This window comes from Natrix helvetica (genome assembly GCF_964273705.1).
Source record: "Natrix helvetica genome assembly, chromosome: 2".
NCBI classification, from domain to species: domain Eukaryota; kingdom Metazoa; phylum Chordata; class Lepidosauria; order Squamata; family Natricidae; genus Natrix; species Natrix helvetica.
This window is the reverse complement of record NC_138552.1, coordinates 104,758,698-104,784,539: the sequence shown is the minus strand read 5'-3', so window position 1 is coordinate 104,784,539 and position 25,842 is coordinate 104,758,698. Positions and strand designations below refer to the sequence as shown.

The window sequence follows — 25,842 nt, the reverse complement described above, 5'->3', positions numbered from 1 at the left end:
TGCTCCACGCCGTGGAAAACAGGCGCGTGCGCACAGCTCGGAAAATTACAGCCTGGGAGACTTGTCACTCGGCTTTTGCAGAAGCTTCCCTCCGAAGCCCGAGAGGAGGGAGGGAGGCTGTAATTTTCCGAGCTGTGCGCACGCGCCTGTTTTCCAGGGCGTGGAGCAGCGGCGAGATTCTGCGTGGCGAGCGATGATTCCAGGGGCCATCCGGGAAGATGAGGAACGCGAGGGGAGACCCTGCCCCCCCCCACTGATGGCCCCCGGAATCATCGCTCGCCGCCCAGAATCTCGCCGCTGCTCCACGCCCTGGAAAACAGGCGCGCGCGTACAGCTCTGTCAGTCTCTCTCTGATTCCCTCTCTCACTCCCTCTCTCTGTTCCTCTGTCTGTCTGTCTCACTCACACACACACACACACACACACACACACACACACACACACTGTGGTCACCTTGTTGAGTGTTCCAATCACATTTGAAACACTCAACAACTGGCCTGCATTTATGGTATTTTGCAGCATCTATACCATAAATGCAGGCCAGTTGTTGAGTGTTTCAAATGTGATTGGAACACTCAACAAGGTGACTATTGTGTGTGTGTGTGTGTGTGTGTGTGTGTGTGTGTGAATGAGACAGACAGACAGAGAGAGGAACAGAGAGAGGGAGTGAGGGAGGGAATCAGAGAGAGACTGACAGACAGACACACACACACACACACAGAGACAGAGAGGGGGAGGGAGGGAGAGAAAGATAGACAGACAGAGAGAGACACACACACAGAGTGAGTGATTAAGTGAATGAGTGAGAGACATCCACATCCACATCCACATAGTTACAGAGAGAGAGGAAGGGAGGGGAGAGAGACAGAGGGAGAGACAGACACACACACACACACACACAGAGTGAGTGAGAGACAGACAGACAGACAGACACACACACACACAGAGTGACAGAGATGGGGGGAAGGAGGAGAGAGAGACAGAGATACAGAGAGACAGACAGACAGATAGACACCCAGAGAAAATGACAGAGGGAGACAGAGAGGGAGGGAGGGAGAGAGAGAGAGACAAAGAGCCAGAGAGAGAGAGAGAGAGAGAGAGAGAGAAAGAAAAAGAAAAAAAGAAAGTGGGAGAGAGAGATGAAATTAAAAACAACATACATACAAACCTGACTTACTCAAACTATCCAAGGAAATGCAAGGCCAATGTTCACATTAGTGGTTGTGACTTTGTCAGTCATTGTCAGGATGTAATTTTCTTTACATTGTAAGGCAAATTTTACGGAATTTAATGTTATCGATAAATAATATAGTTCTAAAGTTTTTGTTTTATTAGTTGTGTTATTTGTATCCTCCCGACCTATGTGGATACTTGCATGCAGAATATTCTCAATAAAAACTTATTGAAACTAAAAACAGTGTACCATCCTATGTATTTCGGTTTTAAAAATGCGGCTCTCAAAATAAATTTCAATCGTGGTTTTGGCGAGATTTGGCTCAGTTGAAAAAAAAGGTTGCCCACCACTGGTATAGCATATAAACATAACTGTATAAGATTTTACAAGATTTACCTGGCTTTATATGACCCCGGCTTTACATGTGAAATCTCAATCAAGCATATTTTATCATGATTAATTCCAGTGAAGATACCATAAAAGTTTTGTTTTAAGATATCCGCTTCAACACAGTATAGCATTTTAAAATTAATTAGCATAATACTTGAGTATAAAAAAATATACTATTTTGAAAACATCACAATATTAAAAGTTGTCTAGCCTGACAATTATAATTGTATTATAATTAAAAGAGAGTTGAATATTATATTAATATCTCTCACATACATCTTGAAAATTTTAGGGTCAAAAGGTAAGTATATTAATAAAAACAGTATTCAGGAAGCACAAAGGAAGCTAGAGTTACTGGTATATAACCACTAATGATTTTCCAGGATGCTCTTCCTTATTACCAGTTACTACTTGAAGCACTAGAACATTCCATTAGAGGGGTATATATTGTTATGGTGCTATTGGTTTCCAAAGCATCATATGTACATAAATGGTTCTACCTTTTGTCAGCAGCCTCCCATAGTTCCTGGATAGTAGCCTTCTTCAGTGGAAGGGAGAATCAGCAACCACCTTTCTGTGGCATACACACTCTTTTGAATCCCAACTAATGTATACTCAAGGCCAAACTCTCTGCCCTGATAAGACCATAGGGACTAATCTTACATCAACATAAAATCCATCTAAAATAAGAACTGTCACACGTTTTTCTTAATGGTAGTATGATATATATGAAGTCAAGAAGACCAGGGGAAGTAAGGTGCTTCTAAGCCAGATGAAATGGATAAAGGTCTTACCTATCTAATGGAAAATGCAGTGTGAATAGATTTGCAACTCACATGTAAAAATGTGTTAATGTACGCTGAAGGGTGCAAACTTCACAAGCGATAGAAAATATTGAAAATAGCACATAGCTATTTATGAAACGATCTGAGCTCATATTTAATATGCATAATACAAAAAGGAATGTGATTTATGATCTCTTTTCATTAAATACTATATATTCATTTACAGTTGCATACTAGACAGCAAATATATAATTTACCCAGTGACAAACATAGAGACTCCTGCCCTAAATTAAAAATAGTTTTGATTTTTGGATATCTTTATGGTAGTATACTTGATAGTTTGGTAATTAGAAATATTTTTTATATATAATGCAGTTGTAATTTTTAAATGTATTCGACTGCACTTTGTATTTGAAATCTGTTGTAAGTCTTTTTCTTTAATGTGGATTTGTTGATTTTAAAATTCAATGGCTTCTTTATACAACAATGTTAAAAATAAAAACGTCATTTGCAAATTTTCAAGGAACCAATTTAGTATCATCTCTTAATCTTCCATGCTTGCCAAATCTCTTATTTCACTTTTTGTTCTGGCAACACTCTGAAAATGACACCAAGACTTGGTATACCAAAAATGTCACAAAAAAGGTAAAAGCAATCCGTAACTATCAGCTACTTATTTAGCCATTGTTATTGGTAATGATTTTGGCTGTGGTAACCACAGTGAGTCAATAGATGGCACCCCTTCTCTTAGTAAGAGAGAAAAATGAATAAAATTTACAAAGTCTCAAAGAAATAACAAATATGTTCTATTGATCTGAAGCATTCAAAGCAATTAATTAGAGACATTTTGCTTATGCATGAAAAAATAACCACACATTTTATATAACCCTCTTGATAAACATGCATAATAAGTAGGATTAAAAGATTACCGACATGGTATATATTTGTATGTTACACTAAATTTGTTCTCCTTATGCAGATTTCCTATATGCTTCATATTCTGGTTTATTACAGTCTGATTCAACTGTACTTAAAGAGGCAAATGTGGAATATATTGTTTTAACATGAGCATATAAATTCAAATATGAATTACTATTTATTTCATAATTTTGAGGGCTAATGTAAATATGTCCATAGTACATCGATATAAACAGCTTCACGTTTTGTATTTTAATTTTATGAAGTTCTTTGAAAACAATTTAGGTAGATAACATATTTTTTTTTATGTAATTGCAATTCCTTGCATGTGTCCAGTCACACTTGGCTAATAAAAAATATTCTATTCTATTCTATCAATATTGGAAGGAACAAACAATATAAAGCTTTTTACCAGAATCACACAAGCAGATTGTATTCTTTCATCTCAGAACCCAAAATATAGTATAACTATTACATGAAAGCTTACTAATTCATCAAAAATTAGTTGAGGCAATTTAAAAACAAAACAAAACTTTTAGAAGTGATAGTTTTGCAGCCTTAAGATTAAAGTAGCCAAATAATAATCTAAGTAGTTACTCCATATTAAATTCCTATTTGAACAGAGAAGCTACATCATAATTTCTTGAAAACCTCAGCCATACTATATAACAATGCACATTCAGGATCTCTGATTCTGCAAAGAAATGCACAATCAAGGACATTTCAGAAATGCATTATTGTAAAAAGTATATAAGATTAAAAAGAAACAGATCATACAAAAGTATAGAAAAAATAGGGAACTCAAAATCGCTGTTGTGGTCATATGTATCATACATCTATCAATTATATTTTCTTCTAACTAAGAAAAAAGCAGTCAACGAAGAAATAAGTTCTGTTCTTGAGCCAGTTCATCTCTTTATGATCTGCCAACAGCCATTCCAATTTCCCATGAGAAATTTAGATATAGTTAAGTAAATTATGAAGCCAAACAGAACTTTGCATGAAGTTTACCACAAATATATTTAATACTATTAATAGTCAAAGTGAAAGTTTTGTTGTACATTTTGACTGTGCTTTATAAACTTCCTTGTAAACAGATATTAAAATTTTGTTTTAGTACTAATTATGGTATCTCATCAAAGCAACTAATCACAAAAACAGTGAAACTATAACAGTTCCTGTAGAGTCCGTGATTCACTTATTGATATTGTTGGTGTTTAAAGGAGACATTTTATTCTTGTTATGTACTTCTGAAGAAGCTATATGCAGCAAACTGACATGGTACTACCACGGGTAATTTCTATTACACAAACTGTTTAGAAGAACATGGCAGGAAAAAAAATAACATAGGATATTCTTGCATTCTTCAATTCTAACTCTCATCAGATATTTTATTAACTTTCTTCAAAAGATCCTTGTCTCTATTTTATGGTCAGCAGTTCACAGAAGAGTAAATAGGCCTGGTGTATGACAAAATAAAAAGGTGTTTCTACTTACTGTTAGGTGATACTGCCTCCATATTTCTGGGCAAGCCTGGAAAATAAAAATATTGATCAGCTGGGAGCATGAAACAAGGTGCTTTACAGCCTGTTGATTTTGGCATAACACAGTAACCACTGGTGTCGGTCACAGGAAAATAAGAAGCTTAACTGAGAGGGTCTGCATTTCAGCTTCAAAAACCTGGCTAGACAGTTTAATTGAATTTTACACTGGTTTAACACACTCCCTGCCATTGTCAGAAAGCCAGCAACAGTTTCTCCCCCTTTCTTTTTGCTAAAGTTTAGAACTTTTGAAGACAAGTTTATAATAGTTCCAAAATGTAAATAAATGCCAGAGATGTTCAACTTTTAAGGGTGGTGTGATACATCACTTAGAGATTGATTTAAATCATATTTTCATTTAATCATTATTCTAGTTTTGAATACAATTTTAATTTTAATCAAAATATTGCATGTAGTTATGCTTTTTTGCTTGCGGTTTTGCGATTTCTGCATTATTCCACTTTGTTCTACCTCACAGAACTGCATAGCAAAATAAGGCACATTTGAATGCACAGAACAGTTCTTATAGTTGTACTCTCTGGAGTACAACTATAAGAAAATACCAAAAATACTATTTAACACTATCTATTTCCTTCTCGCTATAATTTTCACATTAGAAACAGAATATGGAATTTTCAAATAAAATCAGACTTTCCATTTCAAATTTTATAAAATAGCTGTTTTGATGTTGCTCTGACAATTCTTTTCTAATAATTTTCCATTATCTGTAATGGGACTAATTTGCCCACTTTCTCAATCATTGCAACTAGGTTTATAATAATACATATTATAAAAATCTTTCTAAAATAATCATACAATTTTATTCTAATAATTGTAGTTTAATGTAAACTAAGAGATTTTAAGCAATGTATATGTTTTTCTTTAAAGATACAATGGAGTAGTTTCTTTCTCATCCAAATGCAAACCTTGATGTTTTTTCAGACTTTACTTAATTAGAAGAGGAACTGTAAGCTATACTCAATATCTATCTGGACATAAAGAAAAGAGGAGTTAACTATTTTGTATATGCACACATATATGCATGCTTTTATACACATAGAGACAGACACACAAAAACCATAAAGAAGATATTAAACAATAAACATGTATGAAACAAAAAATAAACAGATCTACTTTTCCTCAACTGATCGTGAAATCAGAACTAAACTATGAGTCCCCATTTCATCCTACAATACAGTAGTATTCTACTACTTTCAAGCTTTAAATGGATTTTACTGTTGGCAATATTTTCACTGGCTTACCATAGTGAATAACAAGCAGTTATTTATCCATTAGTTCTGGATAGGTCCTGATCACTGCATTTTTCTCAATGATAATTAGGCTGAAAAACTATTGGCAATGAAGAGCCTGATGCAAAAATGGCATTTTTCTAGTATATGTCTCAGTGTATTAATAATATTAAAATTTGCTCTAGCAAATATATCACCTCTAACATTAAGGGGATGAAACATTAATATTATACAATGTTGTTAGGTTGAAATAAATTAGGGACTTCAAAAATAACAAAGAAACATGAATTAAGAAAGGGCTAAATTTCATATAAATATTTCCTCACTTTTAAAATCCACACAATAAACAAAATTACCCAATTCTACAACTCACTCAGTATTTTTCACTATTTTTGTCCCAAGTAAAGATACATTAATATTTAACACAGCATTTAATGTTAAGTACAATTGACTGAACTCTAATCAAATGCATTTAGGATTGAATTTCCTGAGAGATGTTTCAAAAAATGTTTTTTCCAAATGACTAATACAAATCTGAGACCAGTTCATTCTTTGCATTAGCTTCAAAGCATTGTTCCCTTAACACTGAAATACTAAATAATTGCTATAGTTTATGGATTGCTTAATTGATGCAGAATTGCTTGCTATGGAAGACAGTACCTCTAAATCTGGTAACACCTGAATATCTGATTAAATATAAATTGTTCTCGTAGGTGAAAAACTGTTACGGAATTTCTCTACATTAGAGTATTCCATTTATTTTCTGGCTCAGTGGTGCAACTGAACTAACATCTAGTTCTATGTACATGAAATGCCTATTCTTCACAACAAAAACACTTCTGGATCTCTGTAAAATAATAATCAGTTTGCTTCTTAAGTTTTGCACAACTGGAAATTCCAAATATTTACCCTATCAGTAATTCGGACTGGTGAGTATTCATAAAAATAAAGCACAGATCAACCCACTTTGTCACACAAGATGAATCAAGAGTTTATATTGTTCCATTTGACCCATATTGAATTTTATCATGTGCTAATTATTGTTTTATGAGAACAACGGCTTAGTGCATCTGTTGTTTAATTCCCACTTCCCTATTCTCAAATGTGAACATCAAAGAAAATAAAACACTCAATCTTAAACAGCCCCTGACAGCAGACCAAGACTCAAGTGCTCAATAGACAAGGCCCTTGCCACCAGTTCTCATATTTCCACAACAATGAACAAACACAAAAACAGCACTAAGCGGCCTTTCCTCCTTTTCAGCTCCCCTTGGCCAGTTGTCTGCCTTGTACCAGAGAGAACCCTTGAACACAACCCTGCTGGGAACACAACACAGGAGAAAGGATTAGCCTTACTAACATGCTAGCATTTGCAAAAGTGAAGGGGAAAAAAACATCCCTCCACCAAGACTATATTTGGTATATGAATAACCAAAATGTATGAGCTGACAAGAGACCAGGACAGGCCTACGACTCCCCGGGAGAAAATGTAGCTGTGATGAGTGACAGGGCTTTCAGGAAATATGTTCACAATCACAGACAGTGAAGGCCATGACCTAGATCGTTTAAGAGCTTGTCTTGTCAAATTATCAAAAGCTTCTTCCTCTCTGAATAAAGAGTGACATAAGTGAGTGTCAGAAAGCTGCAGGCTGACAAGCCAAGCATACAATAACAGAATGCACGTCACATACTTGCCGAACACCGCCACTCCTAGCGGCAAATCTTAATGAGAGTGCGGCTGGCCCAGGAGACTTGGGTCCCTGCTGGCACAGCTACTCATCTCACAAAAATCCTTCAGCTCCAAGTCAGTTATGGCCTGACACAATGACTACAATTACTAAACACAACTTTTTAACAGAATTCTCTTGTGCTTTGTCAACGCTGCTGTTAAGAGCTGCCCCATTGCAAGCCACTGCAGCAAACAAAAGATTTACTAATACAAGCCATATTAATTACCTTTGCATGACAGTTAACAGGAAGGGAGCAGATTAAAGTCATCAATAAAACATTTCAGGACACCCTATCAACAGCTTGCCCCAGATAACCCTTCCTCAACTTATATGCACTACAAGAATCAGAGAATCCTAAAAGCACCCTTTACAATAAGATTCATTGTAATTTTTATATACTGAGGAAATTTCAAAGTACACACAGGTATAGGGTCCAGGTCATTACAGGGAATGGTAAGTGCTTTACATAGACATGTGCAGTTTGTTCTCCTGCATATGTCTATGTAAAGCACTTACCTTTGTCAAGTTTGTGTTACTTCCTGGAGCAGGTCGAAGAGGACAGGGTGGCTATTTGAGAACACATTCTTCTAAATACTTACTGTAACATGCTAAATGTTCACACACCATCACCAAGAGAGAGGGAAAGAAACAGGTACTTGCTCTTTTATGCATTATAGCAATGTCTCCGCATACAAGGGTGTACACTTGCCATAGATTTCTCATCTAGGAATGCATTCCCACTGAAAATCTGTTTTGTTCTGTCCACAGCTACGAAACTATAACAATAAACTGCAAACTCAGTGCTCAAGAGGCCAATATAGCACTGCAGTTCAGATATGATCCATAGGTTCCATGAGAGACACTGGAAAGCCTATCAATGTTAACTGTAAGACGAAGACAATTCTAGGACATGGGTTCTGATTTGTCAATGAAAATTCTCAGTCATCCAGGTAGAGTTGTCTGGAAGTTGAGCCATAGCAATTGGACTATCTTTTCTTTTTTGGTTTGAAACGTTTCACTGCTTATTCAAGTAGTTTCTTCAATCTGAGCAAGTTGGTTAGGAGAATCTCATAGGGGTTCTGATTGCCCACAACAGAAATTTCCATTTGCCTATGTCAACTTCAATTCCACTAACATTTGCATATTAGATTGTAATAAGGCTCTCCAATCTTTTGGGACTGGTAAGCACATCAGGATTGTTGAAAACATGTTGTAGTTGTTCGGACAAAGTAGATACTGGATGGGTTTGTCCTTTCAAAAAATGGGAATACTTACTTGTCCTTCCCATTCCCTTTGCTTACATTTGTTTTCTCTCTGGGCAGGTGAACATACCTGTCAATCATTTTTATTGTCTCAATAGTTTATGGGGTTATTTGGGACACAGAAGAATTTTGGGAAATAAGGAAATTTGGCACTTTGCTTTGCAGTTTCTCATAAGAAAAGAACTAAAGTCAAGCAGGGAGAGGAGTCAAGGGATTAAAGGATTATATGGGCACATTGGCAAGAGTACTTGAGGCACCATGTTGGGGACCCAGAATTATATTGATGCCCACATTATGCAAAAACCAAATACAGTGCTTAGGAGCTAATTATAAAGCCAACAGAACAGATTCTCACAGAAAATTGCCCAGCTAAATAATATAAATTAGACAAGTGACAGCTAGAAACATCTAAGCAAAAGATCCATAACATGAAGCAAAAAATATATTTGTACTGTTATTTTGAGCAACGTTCAAGGAACCATCTTCTGAATGTAATCCCACAAACTCATGGAGTTTGTATCAGAATATGAACCAGACAAAGCCTAGGAAACCAATAGGATCTTAGGAAAGAGTATGCGAAGAATTCTGTAAAAGATGTTGCATGCATGGAAGATCCTTTCTATTTCTAGGCTCACTTTTCCCAACTTGCACTCTTCGGCTAAGTAGAACAGTCCTTTTGTGGACATAAAATCACTTTTGGATCTAAGCCACAAGATGAAAATATTACAATATTCTGAGCAAGAAAATCTTAAAATAGAAGATAAATATATCTGAATGTTTGGAATGCTGAATTAAGATTTAAATGTATCTGATTTTTAGAAAATTGTTATACACATTAAAGAGTTAAATCTGAGATTTCATTATGTTTATTTTCAGACAAGTAATATTTCATCTATTAATAATGCATTAAATGGAATGCTGCAAGACTATTTTTGCAAATGTTACTGAAATAATAGATTTTGTTCTCAAATAAATAGGCGTATAAATATTAAGAAGGAAAATATCTGGAAAACATGCACTTTTCAAACATTTCCTATGTATTACTCTGGAAATTCTATCATTTATTTCATATATTTTCCCTTTTTAAATTCTATTATATTTTTATAATGCATTCTTTCAAATAAATACATCAGGTTGTTTTAGAAACAAGTTTGAATTTTGCATGCATAGTTTTAAATGATTTTTCAGAAAGGAAGACACAATTTATATGTTGCTGGAAAAAACTAATAAAACTAATTTAAATGTCAAGGAAGGAACTGGCAAAATCCTATTGAAAATATAGGAATAAACATTGTAACTTTTAATGCAAGAGGATGAATATAATCTGATGAATACAAGCTATTATGAGATGAGTCATAATTGGTTTGTTATGGCCTAAATACTACACAAATAAAATTTGAATTTTGATCCCATAATTAGCATAGTTTGGCAGTGAAGAATGAAACTTGTTCAAAATAAACAGAAAGGGGGAGGGGGGCGGCAAAAGATGAACTACAATGTTTATTTAAATTATGTACAAGTGTTTACTTAAATTCTAACGGTTTTAGAAAAGTAGGAAGTAGGAAAACTGAGAAAACCATTGGTAAATCCAAATTAAAGAAAGTGGAAGAATGGACAAAATATGGTTTATGTCTATTACTATCAGCCAACAAAGTATGTGTGGATTGTGTTTTTTTGTTTTTTAAAAAAACTGCAAATCTTTTAGAGAGGTGGGGAGGGATTTTTAATTGCACTGACATCTGTTAGAAAGCAATCTCTGCCAAGACTGGTCTCACTAGGAAATTTGAACTGGCCTGGTTAACAGCTTTCTCTATCAGTAGCTGAAAGAAGGCACAAGGGGATCAACTCTCCTTAACATGATTCTAACCAATGAAAAGCATTTTTGTTAATGATATGGAAATAATGACCAGGCAGCACAGGAGTTTTCGATTTTATGGAAAACTATATCTGAGCATATCAGTAAATACATAATTTAGATTTCAAGGAAGTAGATTTTAATAGAGCAGTAATACCTAAGATTCAGTGACATGAAACCCTAATTGGAAAAGATGGGCTTGGATAGAAATTCTTTTTAAAAAAATCTAAATTACATAAGATGTGAAAAGAAAACAATATTACAGTATTTGAGTTTGGAAAAAAATGCCAATAATAAAAAGGATTTAAATTGTTTGGTATGAAAGGAGTGGGGGAGAAACAGTAAACCTGAAAGCAAATTGAAGAGGCAAGATTATCTCTAAAATTGATAAGAGCATCTACATATGCTATATGAGTTCAGATTTCATTCACTCATACTGTCAAATGAATTAAATATTAAAGAAAGAACTTGTCGAGTATCTATTATTTTTGAGAAGTCCCAAAGATTAGGTATAAATATATGGTCCTATCCTCACAGTTATTACAAGTTGGGAACAAGTCTTATCAGTCTAAGTGCATCTTATTTATTGATAAGGTAATTTTCTTGATAAAGTATGGGATTTTTTTCACACATACACTGCTTAGCCAACTAATTGGTTTATTTAATATTATTGGATTTATAACCACTCAAATCACAGATGCCTCCAAGCTGATATTTTAAAACTAGAAAGCAATAAAAGGACAAAGAAAAAAATGTCTTGAGAAACAAACCCAATACACCAGAAAAAGAAAACCAAGAGATTTTGACACCAATTCACTCCACCTTAGAAGCAAAGCCAGGTTTTCAAGGATTTTTGGAACACCTACAGACTGGGTGCCATATGAATCTTGGAGAGGATGCTATTTCAAAGGACAGGTGCTGCAATCATACATGATAATGGAAGGGACTTCCATGAGTAACTGCAGTATAATGCAGAAGATAAAGGAAAGTTATTCAAGGATGCCTAAGTGGCATAATAAAAATGAGGGAAGATCAGAGAAGGATTCATTTTTAATGAAAGGGGCAAATGAAAAACAGCATTTGAAAATTATGTTCTAATTTGCACTGAACCATCAGTTTTGACGCCTATCTTCACAAGAATTTAAATAGTTTTTACAATTCTCCTATATTATGAAAGCTTTACAATGTATCATCCCTTCCAAAGTATAACATAGCAAAAAAAAAATCAATTTCATGTTTGCAAAAAACAACATTCACATTCCCATTAACTGATCTTATATATGTTAACTTTTTATACTTCATCACAGAAACTGAAAAAGAAATTAATTGGAACATAGGAATACAAAAGACTGTCTACCCTTTCTATTTTAAAGGAAATATTTCAGAATCTCTAATATAAAGTCAGACTTGAAAATGTATACACGTGGTTAAATTTCCAGAGATAAATGATTGGACATCAGTACCATGAATAGCAGCTAATCTTCTCTGTTATGATTATAAGAAAAAAATTACAAACTGAGACTATGAAAACACACACACACACACACACAAACACACACAGAGTGTCTAATCAGCTTTTCTTAGCACATGGTTTTTAGAAGAGAATATGCAAGCTGTTTATCTGGCAAATCTGTGCTACAAAGGTCTGGCTGCTGAATATCAATGGCAACCAACTTTTGCTATGAATTTTGATGAGATATGTAAATAAATGGCATCTATTAACTTCCTCAGCATTATTTGTTTCTGGTCAGAGATCTGTTGGAATAATGTAATTATATGCCATATAAAACTAAATAATTTGGACCCTAGGAAAAAAATAAACGTAATAATTAGATTATTTTCTCATCAGCTTTATTATTATTGCATTCTGAGTGTTTTAAATCATATATACTTAATAATTCGTAAAACAACTGCTTAAAGTATGCTGGTATTATTCCCATTGGGAAGAATGAGATGGCAGGTATGCTGTTTATTATGCTCTCATAGTGAAATTTAGTCTCTATATTAAACCTGTAATAAATATAGATTTTAAAATATAATGCATATATTGTGTTTTTGCAAGTTTTTCTATAGTTATTCATATGCAGGAAAGGCAAACTGCATTTCTAATGTATTCATAAAGGATAAGCATGTCTGCAAATTTTATATAATTTGAAATCATTTCTGTTAACAACAAAAATAAAATGCCAGGCCAAAACTTCATTTAATATATTATAGAATATTTTACTTCATAGAAATCAATGCATTTCAGAAATTTAAAAAAATGTGCAAACAATAATTTAGCATTCCAGTACCTATTGGTAATGCTTTTGTATTTCTATTTTTGCATTCTTTTTCATTATTTTTACACATATTTATGGTGCAGAATTTTGTACATATAAACTGTATCTTCAGACAAACATATGCTAAGAAATCAGCAATGGATAAACAGGAATACAGATTATAAATGTAAGTCTTTGGGTGGGGGGAGAAAGAGAAAAAAAGAATCACTGGGTAGTTTCTGTTAACAATGTACTCACATCTGCATAATGACCTCTCATATCACAGCGGTTGCAATGTTTTTTCCAGAACATTCTCTCAGGGCACTCTCTAGAGCAGTGTCCTGGCAAACAACAATTTAAACAAAATCGTGCTGGACAGCTGTTTTGTAGGTGACCTCTCTGTGCACAAAGACAACAGGGTGGAATTTTCTGCAACATAAATGTGAAGAAACAAAAATGATCAAATATTTATAGAATCAGAGGAATTTAAATTAAGTAAAATAAACAAGGCACTTCTATTTATATTCACAGAGAACCTCTAAGTCCTTTGCTTAAGACCTATTGTACTATTTCAGTGATGGCGAACCTATGGCACGCATGCCACAGGTGGCACGCGGAGCCATTTGTCAGGGCACGCGAGGCGCTGCCCTGTCAGCTGACCAGCACGCATGTGCACGCTGGCCAGCTGAGTTCACCCTTTTTTAAAGCCATTTTTCGCCTTCCCCAGGCTCCAGAGCCTTTATAGGAGCCGGGGGAGGGCGAAAAGAGCCTCCATCCCTGAAGGCTCTCCGGAGGCTTCATGAGCTTCCCTGAAGCCTCCGGAGCGCAAAAAACCGGCCATACGGGCAAACCAGAACTTTGGGAACGGACTTCCGGTTTGCTTGGAGGGTCGTTTTGACTGCTCCGGAGGCTTCGGGGAAGCGTCCTGAAGGTCCCTCAAGCCTCCGGAGGGCTTCTGGGGAGGCGGGGGAGGCTGTTTTCCCCTCCCCAGGCTCCTATAAAGCCTCTGGAGCCCGGGGAGGGCAAAAAAAGCATGCAAAAAATGGGTTGCACCTGTAGTGTGCGCATGCACACTGGGGGGGTCGCGCATTGCATTATGGGTGCGGCATGCCCGCACACTACCCCCCTGCGCTCCCCCCACTTATGGCACGCGAGCCAAAAAAGGTTCGCCATCGCTGTACTATTTTATAATCTCATGCATTGCCTACACCAGGAAGCCCTCAATTCATAATTAAAACATAAAGTAAAATGAATCATCTCCCGTACCGCTAGGCACAACAAGGGGTCCTCCCAAAATCCCACCAATAAGACCAATCTGCTTGAAAAGAAGTAGTTACTTAGACCAGTGTTTCCTCAAACCAGGCAACTTTAAGATACATGGAATTCAACTCCTAGAATCTACCAGCTATTATTTAGATAACAGTACTGTAGAAAGCACTTGAAAGAAGTGGTTTGCAAAATGCATCGCTGTGATTGAAGCACCTTTCTTCAAAGCATTAAAGCAGCTGTGTCCTCTGCAAACCTTCCATCAAGGCTTTGAAAGCTGGCTCCAGCTGACACCTATGTATGGATATAGAGATAACACTTCCACTGGAACCGCTATTGAAGGGCAGTGGCAGAACCTGCTCACATTCACAGAGATAGCAGGGGCAACTTCCAAAGCAGCGAGGTCAGGCACCAGTCTTGCCAAGGATCCCCAACTGTTGTAATGCTTCAAAGAGAGATTTTTCATTTGTGCTGTTTTGGAATGCCTTTCTGTGACAAGAACACATGAAATTGTATCTAATAGCAATCAGGAAAGCTCCCAATAACTGATTATGCCAATGGATTGTCTTATCATTCTGCAATGCTCTATATATTCTTGCTCACCGCTCAATTTGCCACATTGTTTAATTTTTTGTGTGGCTGCTCTTTAAATGTCTCATGGTATTAATGATATTAGTGTGTTGTACTCATAGTGAAATTTTACACTCCTGTTTCAACCATCATCTTTCAGCCAATGAGCATACAACTAATAAAATGTAGACATACTGCTTAAATCTATCCTGGAGATATTTAAACACGTACATTTTTGCTATCATCCAGATGAAAAATTATTAGCACTGGGTTGCCCACCACTATGCACAATACTATGGATTCTATATTCTGTAGAAGGAATTCTCTCATCAGCTCAGTGGACATTTTTTCCCTATTCTTCTAGGCATGCATATAGAAATAGAAAGTGTATGCAAGGTGGACACGGTACAAGGTGTAAAAGCTGTGTTTTATCATTTGCTTCCTCAATGAGGGCAGAGTGGGGACTAATTATAGGACGCATGCCTGTATCTCACTTTCTCACAAGCCCTATTGTTCTGTCCACTCATTCACTAAAGTGGGGGAAAGAGAAAAGAAATCTTCAGCGAGCAGGTGGTAATCCTCAGCATGGGCCACTGGGTCTCTCTTGATTGGATTATATTGCTGAGAGCCACTGAAGAAAGCACCAACTTCAAATACTCCATCTCCTCTCTTACAAGGGAATCATGCTCCTAATACCTCTGATTAATCTCTAGGATAGGATCCACAATGCAAAGAAATTAGCAGGTAATATTCCTTGGGTCTAAACTGCCACTGCAGTTGAGAGCATGGAAATTGCTTTCTTTCTTTTCTCTTTCTCAAAACGCCAGCCAGTAAAATTATTTCAGACAAGCGTTTTAAAGTCTGAAAGTCTCAGCTAGCAATAAAACAAATTGAAATACTACATTTACCTTTGGGGCAGGACAATTTTTTGATAAATGACCTCGTTTATCACAATTTCTGCAAGTGACGTTTTTGTCCGCTGTGTAGTATCTGTTGTTATGTCGCACTGAAACATAATTACCAATCTGTGCCTGAGGAAACAAAAGGATTTTTATTAGAAGTTGAAAGCTTAATGTTCTGCCACTCTAAGTTTTTATAACAATCAAGCCTAAGATATTGAATTTTTAAAAGAAAAGTGTTTATTTTTATAGTTCTTACACATATATATCTTCTAGAATCAAGATAGGCTTCCTATCTGTAAATAAGTACCGTATAAATATTTTTGCAGAATTGTATTGTGTCCTTTGCAAAGCAGTTTTTCGAAGTTACTTTTTTCTAAAACTTTTAGTCAATAATATTGACAATATTGTTTAATAATGGCATCTTTTGCAAAATACATTTAATTTAATTGGGAAGATGACTAATCTACCAATGAATGTAGAGATGACATTATTAAATTGCATACATAAAGTGCCATGAGAAAACATCCACTAAATTGCCAACAACAAATATCCATGTTTTTACAGAAATTTAGAAGTTGGTCAATATATTGATTCAGATTCTAATAAAACTGAAAATCAAAAGCTAGAGTATGACTTTAACAAAGAAAAAAAATCAAGTATCTCTTTTTCCAAATATGAAAAGCTTGAGAATGACTTTTTCTCAAGGAGCAAAAGTATTATTCTATATTTCCATACACTGCTCTCTTAGTTCCAAATATTTCTGATATTCCATGGTTCAAGTTAATGCTCCAATTTCTTATTACACACCACCTGCATTTTACATCTGTGCACACAGCTCTTTGACCTTTAGTTTTAAGCCCTAATACCTGGCTCAGTATGTGCTCCTCTAATTAAATAACATGGTCACTATCAACTGTAGCCTTTTGCATTAGAAAGCCAGTAGGTGCCCATTACTGCTATTGACTATTCTGCATCACCCACATAAATAATAAATTCTCACTAAGAAATCTTACTACCAGTAGATTCCTTTTTTTAAAGGAAAGAAACAGGTTCAGGAATGCACCAATGCCTTGAAACCATGACTGGAAGCTAGAAAAAAAGCAGTTTGGGCAGATGTTAGTTTATTCTAGACATTCTGCCATTCAGCTCACTGCCAGACCAGTCAAGCAGAACTCCTAAGTGGAGTGAGCAATAGCAGGTTTGTAGGTGTGTGTGTGTGTGTGTGAAATCTCCAAGAAAATTCACCTGTAATGAAGCAGAAGATTCCTCCATCACCTTTTCTGCCTTCTTCCCATCTCCCTCAGCTTACATTGCCACAACCCATGCCATTGTTTGAATTCTTATATGAAAGGTTTTTTTTCAATCTTTACATGATGATTAAGGAAAATAATAAAACTGTTAATAGTCCGTCTGGGGAGAGGGGGCGGTATAAAAATCGAAATAAAGGTAAAGGTAACTCACGCTATTATGTAGAGTACTTCCAATCATTGCAGATTGAACAAAATCCCCAATGAATCCCTATGGGTGGAGTGGTTGTATATGCTGTGAATTGTTCCATTTTAGAGCCCTTCCCTCCTGGTTGTATGACTCAGAGTACAGTTGATATTAAGTGGTTGGAAAGAATACCAGAAGTCACAATTTGCAAGCTTTCCTTATTCTATTTTATTTTGTGGGTGATGGGGGTTAAGCAGAATTTACATTGTCTCAAAGGTGCTTTTTCAGGAGGCAACTGGACTTTCTGGGTTTTCTTTGAAGACGTTTTGCTTCTTATCCAAGAAGCTCTCTCAGAGCTGAAGAAGCTTCTTGGATGAGAAGCAAAACGTCTTCAAAGAAAAACCAGAAAGTGCAGTTGCCTCTTGAAAAAGCACTTTTGGGTCAACCATTACCTGGATGACTGAGAATCTCTACAGACCTTTAGCTATACAATTTGGGATGAACAACCTTTGAATGGTGTGGGAGTAGGAATGGATTTCCAGAGGAAACATTGCAGCTTGGTTGGCTTGCCTGGATTGTCCAAATTGATTAGAAATGGGGGCAGATGTCTCAGACTTTGCAACGGGTATAAAACATTAGTAATGAACTGACCTATTGCATAAACATTATGCTTTCAATCTATATTCAGACCTTAATTTGGGAATAGAATCAGCAAATGGCTGATATATTACTTTCTTTAACAGGCAAAGAAAGCCCAACTTCATTGATTCTGCTTGATCTTTCTGAGATATTTTATATTATCTGCTAAGGTGTTCTGGACCATTTCCATGAATTAAGGGTTTAGTATGACAGTTCCACTTTAACTTGTAAGAGTGTTCTCAGCCATACTCATGAATATCTTTGCCAATACTGGCCATGAAACATCTTACAGATGCTTGTAATTTGGTGTTCTCTGTAGTGGAGTCTATGATCTCAACATAGGCTCCATGTCCTGAAATTCATGAGTTGAATTGTCTCCAAATGGATTGTTTCATAGACCTATCTTTTCCCCAGGTCTTTCTTATCAATACCACCTGAGGGTTTTGTTTAAATTTGACTCAATTGCTCCTTTTAATGAATACATTTCACACTTCTTACATTTTCTGCTTTGTTATTATATTTTAATAAGTGTTGAGACCTAATTGTCTGGGGAGTTTAAAAATCTGAATAAATGAATGGGATCTGTAAAGGAAGGATCATAACCAATCATTGGAGAACTAACTTTGGCAGCTGGGAATGGATCAATTCCTAAAGAAAACTGGATCACTTTAGCAGTCCCTCTATGAAGGAATGGAAGGACAGTTGAGAATATCCTCAAGAGTGACTACAGCCAAATAATTCCTCAATGTTCTGGAGAATGTACCAGGTGAAAGGGCTGACCATTCTGTCAAAGCTCTAGTTTTTGCTAAGGAATAAATAGCAAGTTTCTTAAAAAGTCACAATATCACTTCTGAACTCCCTTCTCTGACTACAAGAAACTCAGAAAGCATCTTTTCTGAGAATTCCAAGCACTGAAACAAGTCAGTTTATGACAAGGTCGGGCAGCGTAAATCTCACAGTAAATCAACAAAGCATACATTAGAGAAGCATTTGTTAGCAGCAAATATATTTCTTTTCCATCATTGCACTGCATTTGCTATGACATTTATGTTATAAACTGCTCTTTTCAATGCTTGGAGCTCCTCACAGTTAATTGCCCAGCAGATTTTTCTTGAGGGGTGAGTAGATCGGGACTTTGAGGATCATCTCATTCACAAACACTTCAGACTTTATGCCACAGACCTGAAAGATCAGTTTTCAAGGTCAAAATGATGCTTGAAGGAACCTGTTATGTTTAGTAAGAATTTGTAGAAAGAGTACAGGTATTCCGCGACTTACAACAGTTCATTTAGTGACCGTTCAAAGTTCCAATGGCACTGAAAAAAGTGACTTTATGCCATTTTTCACATATATGACCCCTGCTGCATCCCCATGGTCATGTGATCAAAATTCTGACACTTGGCAACCGACCCATATTTATGATGGTTGCAGTGTCCCTGGGTCATGTGATCACCTTCTGTGATCTTCTGACAAGCAAAGTCAATGGGAAAGTCAGATTCACTTAGCAACCATGTTACTAATTTAAGAAGTGCAGAGGTTCGCTTAACAAATGTGGTGAGAAGGATCATAAAATGTGGCAAATCTTATCAACTATTTCGCTTAGAACAGAAATGTTGGACTCAACTGTTGAGGACTACCTGTACAGGGGGTTCAGGAAGTAGTTAATCCCTTGTTACTGGAGGCATTCAGTTGTACTCTTTGTCTCCATTTCTCAGGGTGTGTGTATGAGAGAGAGAAGGGGGGGAGAGGGAGATTACAGAAATGAACTATGATTCTCTCAGTGATGCTTAATAGCACTGACCACTGTGATTCCTCTGGAATTACTTTTGTGACTTGCAAATTGGAGTTGCTATATTAAAACAACATTCCTACTGTTCAGTAACAGATAACAGCATTCTGCTAATTCTACTTGACTTCATAGTATCTGCATTGTAGGATCCCTCAAGATTCCATTCTCTGCCTTCTGATGTGTAGCACTTATAACAAACCATCACAAATTATAATCTCGAGATCTGTGACATGGTGTCAGCACTGTGCTAATTGCAGTTCTGTATAAGTCCTGGGAAGAACAGAGGGATGGACAACTACATAAACCTAAGATGAATTTTGAGAAGACAGGGACATTGTGGTTAGATGGATTTAGTTTAGTAGTTTAACTGTTTGTAATAAGTAACAAGTGGTCATATTCAATTTAATTGCCTAATTATGATGCTGGACAGGATGCATATCCTAATAATCCAAAAATGGTACTATTATACCTCTGTTATGTAGCTCTGTTATGAAAGCTGGTCTGGAAGTTTCAGCTTGGATAGAAAACAGTTTAGAGATAAACTTGAGCAGCTAGGTGAGATCAATCCTCTATGCATAGCACAACTTTACTTAAACATAGCTAGGAATAAAACCTTACATGAAGCTCTAATTAACACAATTATTTGATTATCTTCTACAACAGAGTTTCCCAAACTTTCTGGCTTTGCAGGCCAGAGCATGTTGGCGGCAGGGACGTGTGTGCATGCACACAGCTCCATTTGTGTGAACAGTGAGCACGCATGCCTGCCATTCACATAAATGGACCACATGCATGCACACCCTCACCTTCTGCTTGCACAAGACGGGATGCGCAGGTTCATCTGCTACTTCAGGTGGCCTGGGTTCGAACAGTTCACTGCCCAGTAGTGACCCGAGGATTGGGGACACTTATTCTATAAGGTTTTAGAGAACACACGAGATCCCCAGAAGTGTTTACGATTTATTTTTTCAGTAATGAGAAGACATTAATATAAAATTGGCAAAACACAATATTGTACCTGTAAGTCTTTATCACTGATGGTCCATCCTGTTCTATCGTCTCCTGCAAAACATTTATTTGGAACAATTGAAATGGATTTCAGGAACTATAGGATTTGTCTTATTAGTAGCAAGTTAATGAAAGAACTCTACAAAAGTTCCAAAGTGTTATCACAAAACCTTTTTAGATTTTACCTATTTTATCTGCGCAGTATCTAATCTGGTGAAGTAGGTGACATACAAATTCATCAATAATAATAATCGTAAGCAAAGTATTTTGAGAGAATATATAATGCTTTAATACTAAAATAGTATTTTAAGTATTTCAATTTATATAAGAAGATTTCAGGGATTCTTTCATGAGAAGGTTAGTAATGGCCTTTTTTTTATCACCACAAGTGATAAAGGAATGTTAATGAACTGCATACAAAGAGCAAGATCTGAAAAGTCTTTGGAAGCTTGTGTAGGTAGTAAATTCTGTTTTAGTGGCACATCAAAAGCTTCACTGCCTCAGAATCTTAATGACAGAATAAAATAAATTTTCCAATGAATCTTCACTGAGTTTCAAGAGCTCTTGAAAATATTTTGTAACATAAAAATATAACTGGAATATCAATTATCATTTGGATGGTTCCAACATGGGCACATAGAAAAACATTGTATGTTATTCTACACATTTGACATAATATTTCTTGTCAATTCTGTATTTGTTTTTTAAGTTAAGCTTTCAAAGCAATCATTGTAACTATATGCTATCTATCTATGTATTTGTCATTAAATCAACCAGATAAATATTAGCTTTTACTTGGTTGATTAATATGCAGTTCTCAAGTTGTAAGAAACTCTTCATCGTTTATATAACATAAATATTTATTTAAAATCTTTACACATTGCCTTTTGGGACACATATATAACTAGTAGCATCGAACAAAAGATGAATCCAGTTGAGATATAATGAATGAATAAAAATGTAAGAATCCAGTATAATAAGGAAACACCATGACTCAGGAATTAGTGTTATAAAAACCCTCTTAGAGAAAGGCAGATGGAACAAATGGATTTTCAAGGATATTTGAAAGCTTGTACAAAATGCTCTTTCATAGTGCCAAAGAAAACAGTCCCACATCCAGGAGTACACCAATAAGAAGGTCCTTGACTGGCACTCAAAAAGGGCCTCTATAGTTGATCTTTACAGAAGGATCATACAATTGAAAGCCGTCTTCTGTATATCCCATTTAAAACTTTAAAAGGAAACGAATACAAGAGAAAACAGTCTTCTATATATCCCCAAATTGTTTAAATCTTTAAAAAGTTAACTTAAGGGCTTTAAAAAGAACTCAGAGCTACTTTGATACCGTGTTTCCCTGAAATTACGACAAGTCCTGATAATAAGGCTATGCCGTATTTTTCCTGTGGGCAAAAATATACAGCCTCCCCCAATAATAAGCCCCCTGGACAACCCCCCCTCCAGCCAGGCAGAGCGCCACTCACCAACCTAGCGATATCCCGAAGGAGCTGGGGGGAGGGGAGGCAAAGGTGCTCACATTGCTTGATGCCTTTGGGATACCGCTAGGTTGGTGGGTGGCGCTGTACCCAGCTGGAGCGGGGGGTTGCCGGGCAGCTGCTCTCACAAGCAGCTGCCCGGCAACGCCCCTTTCCAGCCGGGCAGAGCACCACTCACTGACCCAGTAATATCCCAAAGGTGCTCAGCTGGAAAGAGAGGTTGCACAAGCACTTGTTCTGCCTCCAGCTCGCGTGTCTCCCAGCCTCACCATGCCCAGCTCTCCATTCCCTGCTGCCGCCACCGCCGCCACCCTGCTGCTGCCACCGCCACCATGCTCTGAGCATAACCCGCTTCCAAACTCCCGAGATCCGCTGCCGAGTCTTTCGGCAGCGGCTGCTCTGGGACTACGCTCTATGGTTGTGGGCTAGCTGTTGGAAGACTCTGGTGGGACTCCGGAGTTTGGAAGCCGGTTATGCTCGGAGCATGGCGGCAGTGGCAGCGGGGCCACAGCGGCGCCCTGGCCCGGTCCTGCAGGGAGAGTTGGGCATGGTGAGGCTGGGAGACACGCAAGCTGGAGGCAGAACAAGTGCTTGCGCAACCTCTCTTTCCAGCCAGGCAGAGCGCCACATGGCTTAGCGCCTTTGGGATATTACTTGGTCGGTGAGTGGTGCTCTGCCCGGCTAGAAAGGGGGGTTGCCGGGCGGCAGCTCATGAGCATGGTCACCTCATGGCGGCTTTGTTGCGTTGCTGTGACAGCGCAACACAGCCGTTTGCCCCTGAGGCTGTGCCCGGCTCTTCGGGCTCCTGCTCGCAAGAGAGCAGCCATCCGGCAACCCCAAACCAATAAGCCCCACCGATAATAAGGCCCAAGCAACATTTGGGGGGTCAAAAGAAAATAAGACCCTATCTTATTTTCGGGGAAAGAGGGTAATCATAGACAATTGGTGCAAAATTAGTGTAACATGTTTGGATCTCCTATTCACACAGATCCACAGTATACTAGTATTTTTAAATCATTTTCATAAGTGGATCAGTTTTAGCCTATATGGGTAATCAAATGTGAATAGTCACTATTTCCCAAACCAGATGTAATATTGTAATGTAGATATTGCCTGCTGTTGCTCCCTAGCAATGGTACCAGAGGGTTATTGCCATTCATTCAAAAGATAACAGTGGCATATAGCCAACATAAGTAATAGGCATAATGTTTTAAAATAACAATTGGATTGAGTTTGCAAATTTCAACATTAAAAATAATATGCTGTGTGAAAAAGTAGCTTTCTTTGTTATTCTACCTCTGCCACCATTCATCTTCATTAGTGATATTAGTACTAGTAGTACTATAGAAGATGCAAAAAATACCTTTTCCCCCATGGGAAATATATATTTGTCTGCTATATTAATTGAATTAAAGTAAAACATATTCAAATCAAGTTCAGATTAAAATAGTTTTTGTCCCACTCCACAGCCCACAAAAACATAACCCTCAGCTCCAAGATGGCTGCTCCTTCATTTCAAAACACAGCTACATCTACAAACAACTTCATAATTTTAAATATTCAATTATTCATGTCAAAGTACTGGAATATGCCATGTAACAGAGTTGATTTATCTTTTTAAATGCCATGCCTTAGTCAATTTTTCTCTGACTGGCCTACAATTTATTTACATTTTTCTTTAAGAATATAAAAGCAAAAATATTGTAAATTTTTGTTCTTGAACTGTAAATTGAAGACATGACCTGTAGCTATTATTTCTTTCCGTTTTACATACATCATACTTCCATCAGACATTTGCTGATTTACCTAAGTGTTTACCTACCCCCCCCCCCCCCGGCAGATTTACATTGATGAACAATGCTGTTTATCATCAAGCATGGCTTTCCCATCACAGCTATTCAGTAATCTCATATATTATCACCTGTATTTTATTCTAGATCTCTCTTTGATCTTTGCTGGAATTAATTGTGTAGCTTATAGACCAGTGTTCTAAACAATTAAGTTCATTTCTATCCAAAATGCTATCCTCTAAAGCATTTACAATCAAATTTTACTAGTTTATTTATGAGAATGTCATGTGGAACTGTGTCAAAAGCACTGCTAAATTTGATTACGCTGAAGATTATATCTACTGTATTCCCTTTATCCACTAAACCACTTATCTTATAAAATTCAGAGATTAGTCTGTACTGGCATGTATTTCTTACATTTACAATACCTTACCAGCAACCATTTCTGAATATTCCTCCCAATCCACTTTGCAAAGTAAAAATAAAATCCATTGTTAAAGTACTTTAACTGGGTAAAATATTATTGGTTCAAATAGCTTTATTATCACAAAAATTGATAGCATGTCAACAGTACATGCTTGTACAATGGCTTAAATAACTGCAATACTTATCCTGCATTCATTCTTTCTTTAAAAAACCATTTGTACAATGATATTTATATAATGAGAACTAAAAACTACTAATAACTTAATGATTGAATTAAACCTTTCAAAAAAATGTGTGTAGATGTTAAATATGATATGTGAGTTGTAAATGGACAGAGTTGCTTAAATTCTACAATTAATGCTGAAAATAATTTGCAAAGTGCACTGAATGATGTTGTAATATTAATATTCTTGTGTTCTGTATATGCTGTTTGTTACATCACAGTTGTATATTCTCCAAATTTTATCAGATGTCATCCGTATTATATCTTGCATCAGTTATTGAATGATTGTTCATCAATACACTACCTTCGTATAACTTAGTGATTTACTGGTGGTCTCCCATCCCATATTCCAGCTTCAGTAGGTTGAAACTGGTTTTGATTTTCTTAGATTAGACAGTTACATGCTGGGCAGACTCTAAAAGCTTAGCTTTTTATGTGTAAAAATTGAAGTATGTTTTAAAAAGAGGTTAAAAGGTTTTGCCTGTTTTACAATATTTGTTTTACATATTTCCACTAAGCAGCTGCAAGAAATCGGAGGATGTAATTATTCTGAAATAAAATAATATGGTCTTCTCTTAACAACATTAATTAATCAATCTAACCAATTCTTCTTTATGTTCTATTAGAATTTTAACAAAGATATACCTAATTAAAAACTGAAGAACTTTATGGATTTACTTGGTATAGTTCCCCCCATCTACCCAAAGGACAATATTTGGCTCTTTCTGACTTAAGTGGAATTCAAACAAACAATATTTTGTACTAAGGGTAGATCCAGATTCAGAATAGTGTAGAATAGAATTTAGGAATCTGTATATTTTTATATGCGGAAAGGGTACTCTAAATCTGTGAGGACCATAAAAGAAAGTCTGGGGTTACAAGAGGAAGGTGGGGTCAGGAAAAAGCACTGTAAGTTTTTTTCTGTAAATTCTTTCTCTGTTGCATTCTGTTGCAAGGTCAGCTCTTTATCCAACACAGTGAATCCATCATCTTTTAAAAAATTTAGTATGAAGTAATACCTGCAGATTAAGGGTAAATATTATAAAAACTACTGCTGATAGTTAACATTCCCAACTGGTAACTTCTGACATTAATTTCTATTTTAAGAGTATTCCAAGCTCGCTTTAACTCATAAGA

At 36.4% G+C, this 25,842-nt stretch overlaps 1 protein-coding gene across 1 annotated transcript in view; it reads right to left on the bottom strand.

Annotated features, from left to right (window-relative positions):
- ZCCHC7 (zinc finger CCHC-type containing 7) overlaps positions 1–25,842 on the bottom strand; it is a 145,541-nt gene that overhangs the window by 38,551 nt on the left and 81,148 nt on the right. Inside the window, exons 3-6 of the mRNA XM_081943845.1 lie at positions 20,784–20,827; positions 15,910–16,032; positions 13,424–13,594; positions 4,764–4,799 (exon numbers count right to left, since the gene is read on the bottom strand). Of these exons, the coding sequence (XP_081799971.1) occupies positions 4,764–4,799; positions 13,424–13,594; positions 15,910–16,032; positions 20,784–20,827 (374 nt within the window). The remainder of the gene's footprint in view (positions 1–4,763; positions 4,800–13,423; positions 13,595–15,909; positions 16,033–20,783; positions 20,828–25,842) is intronic.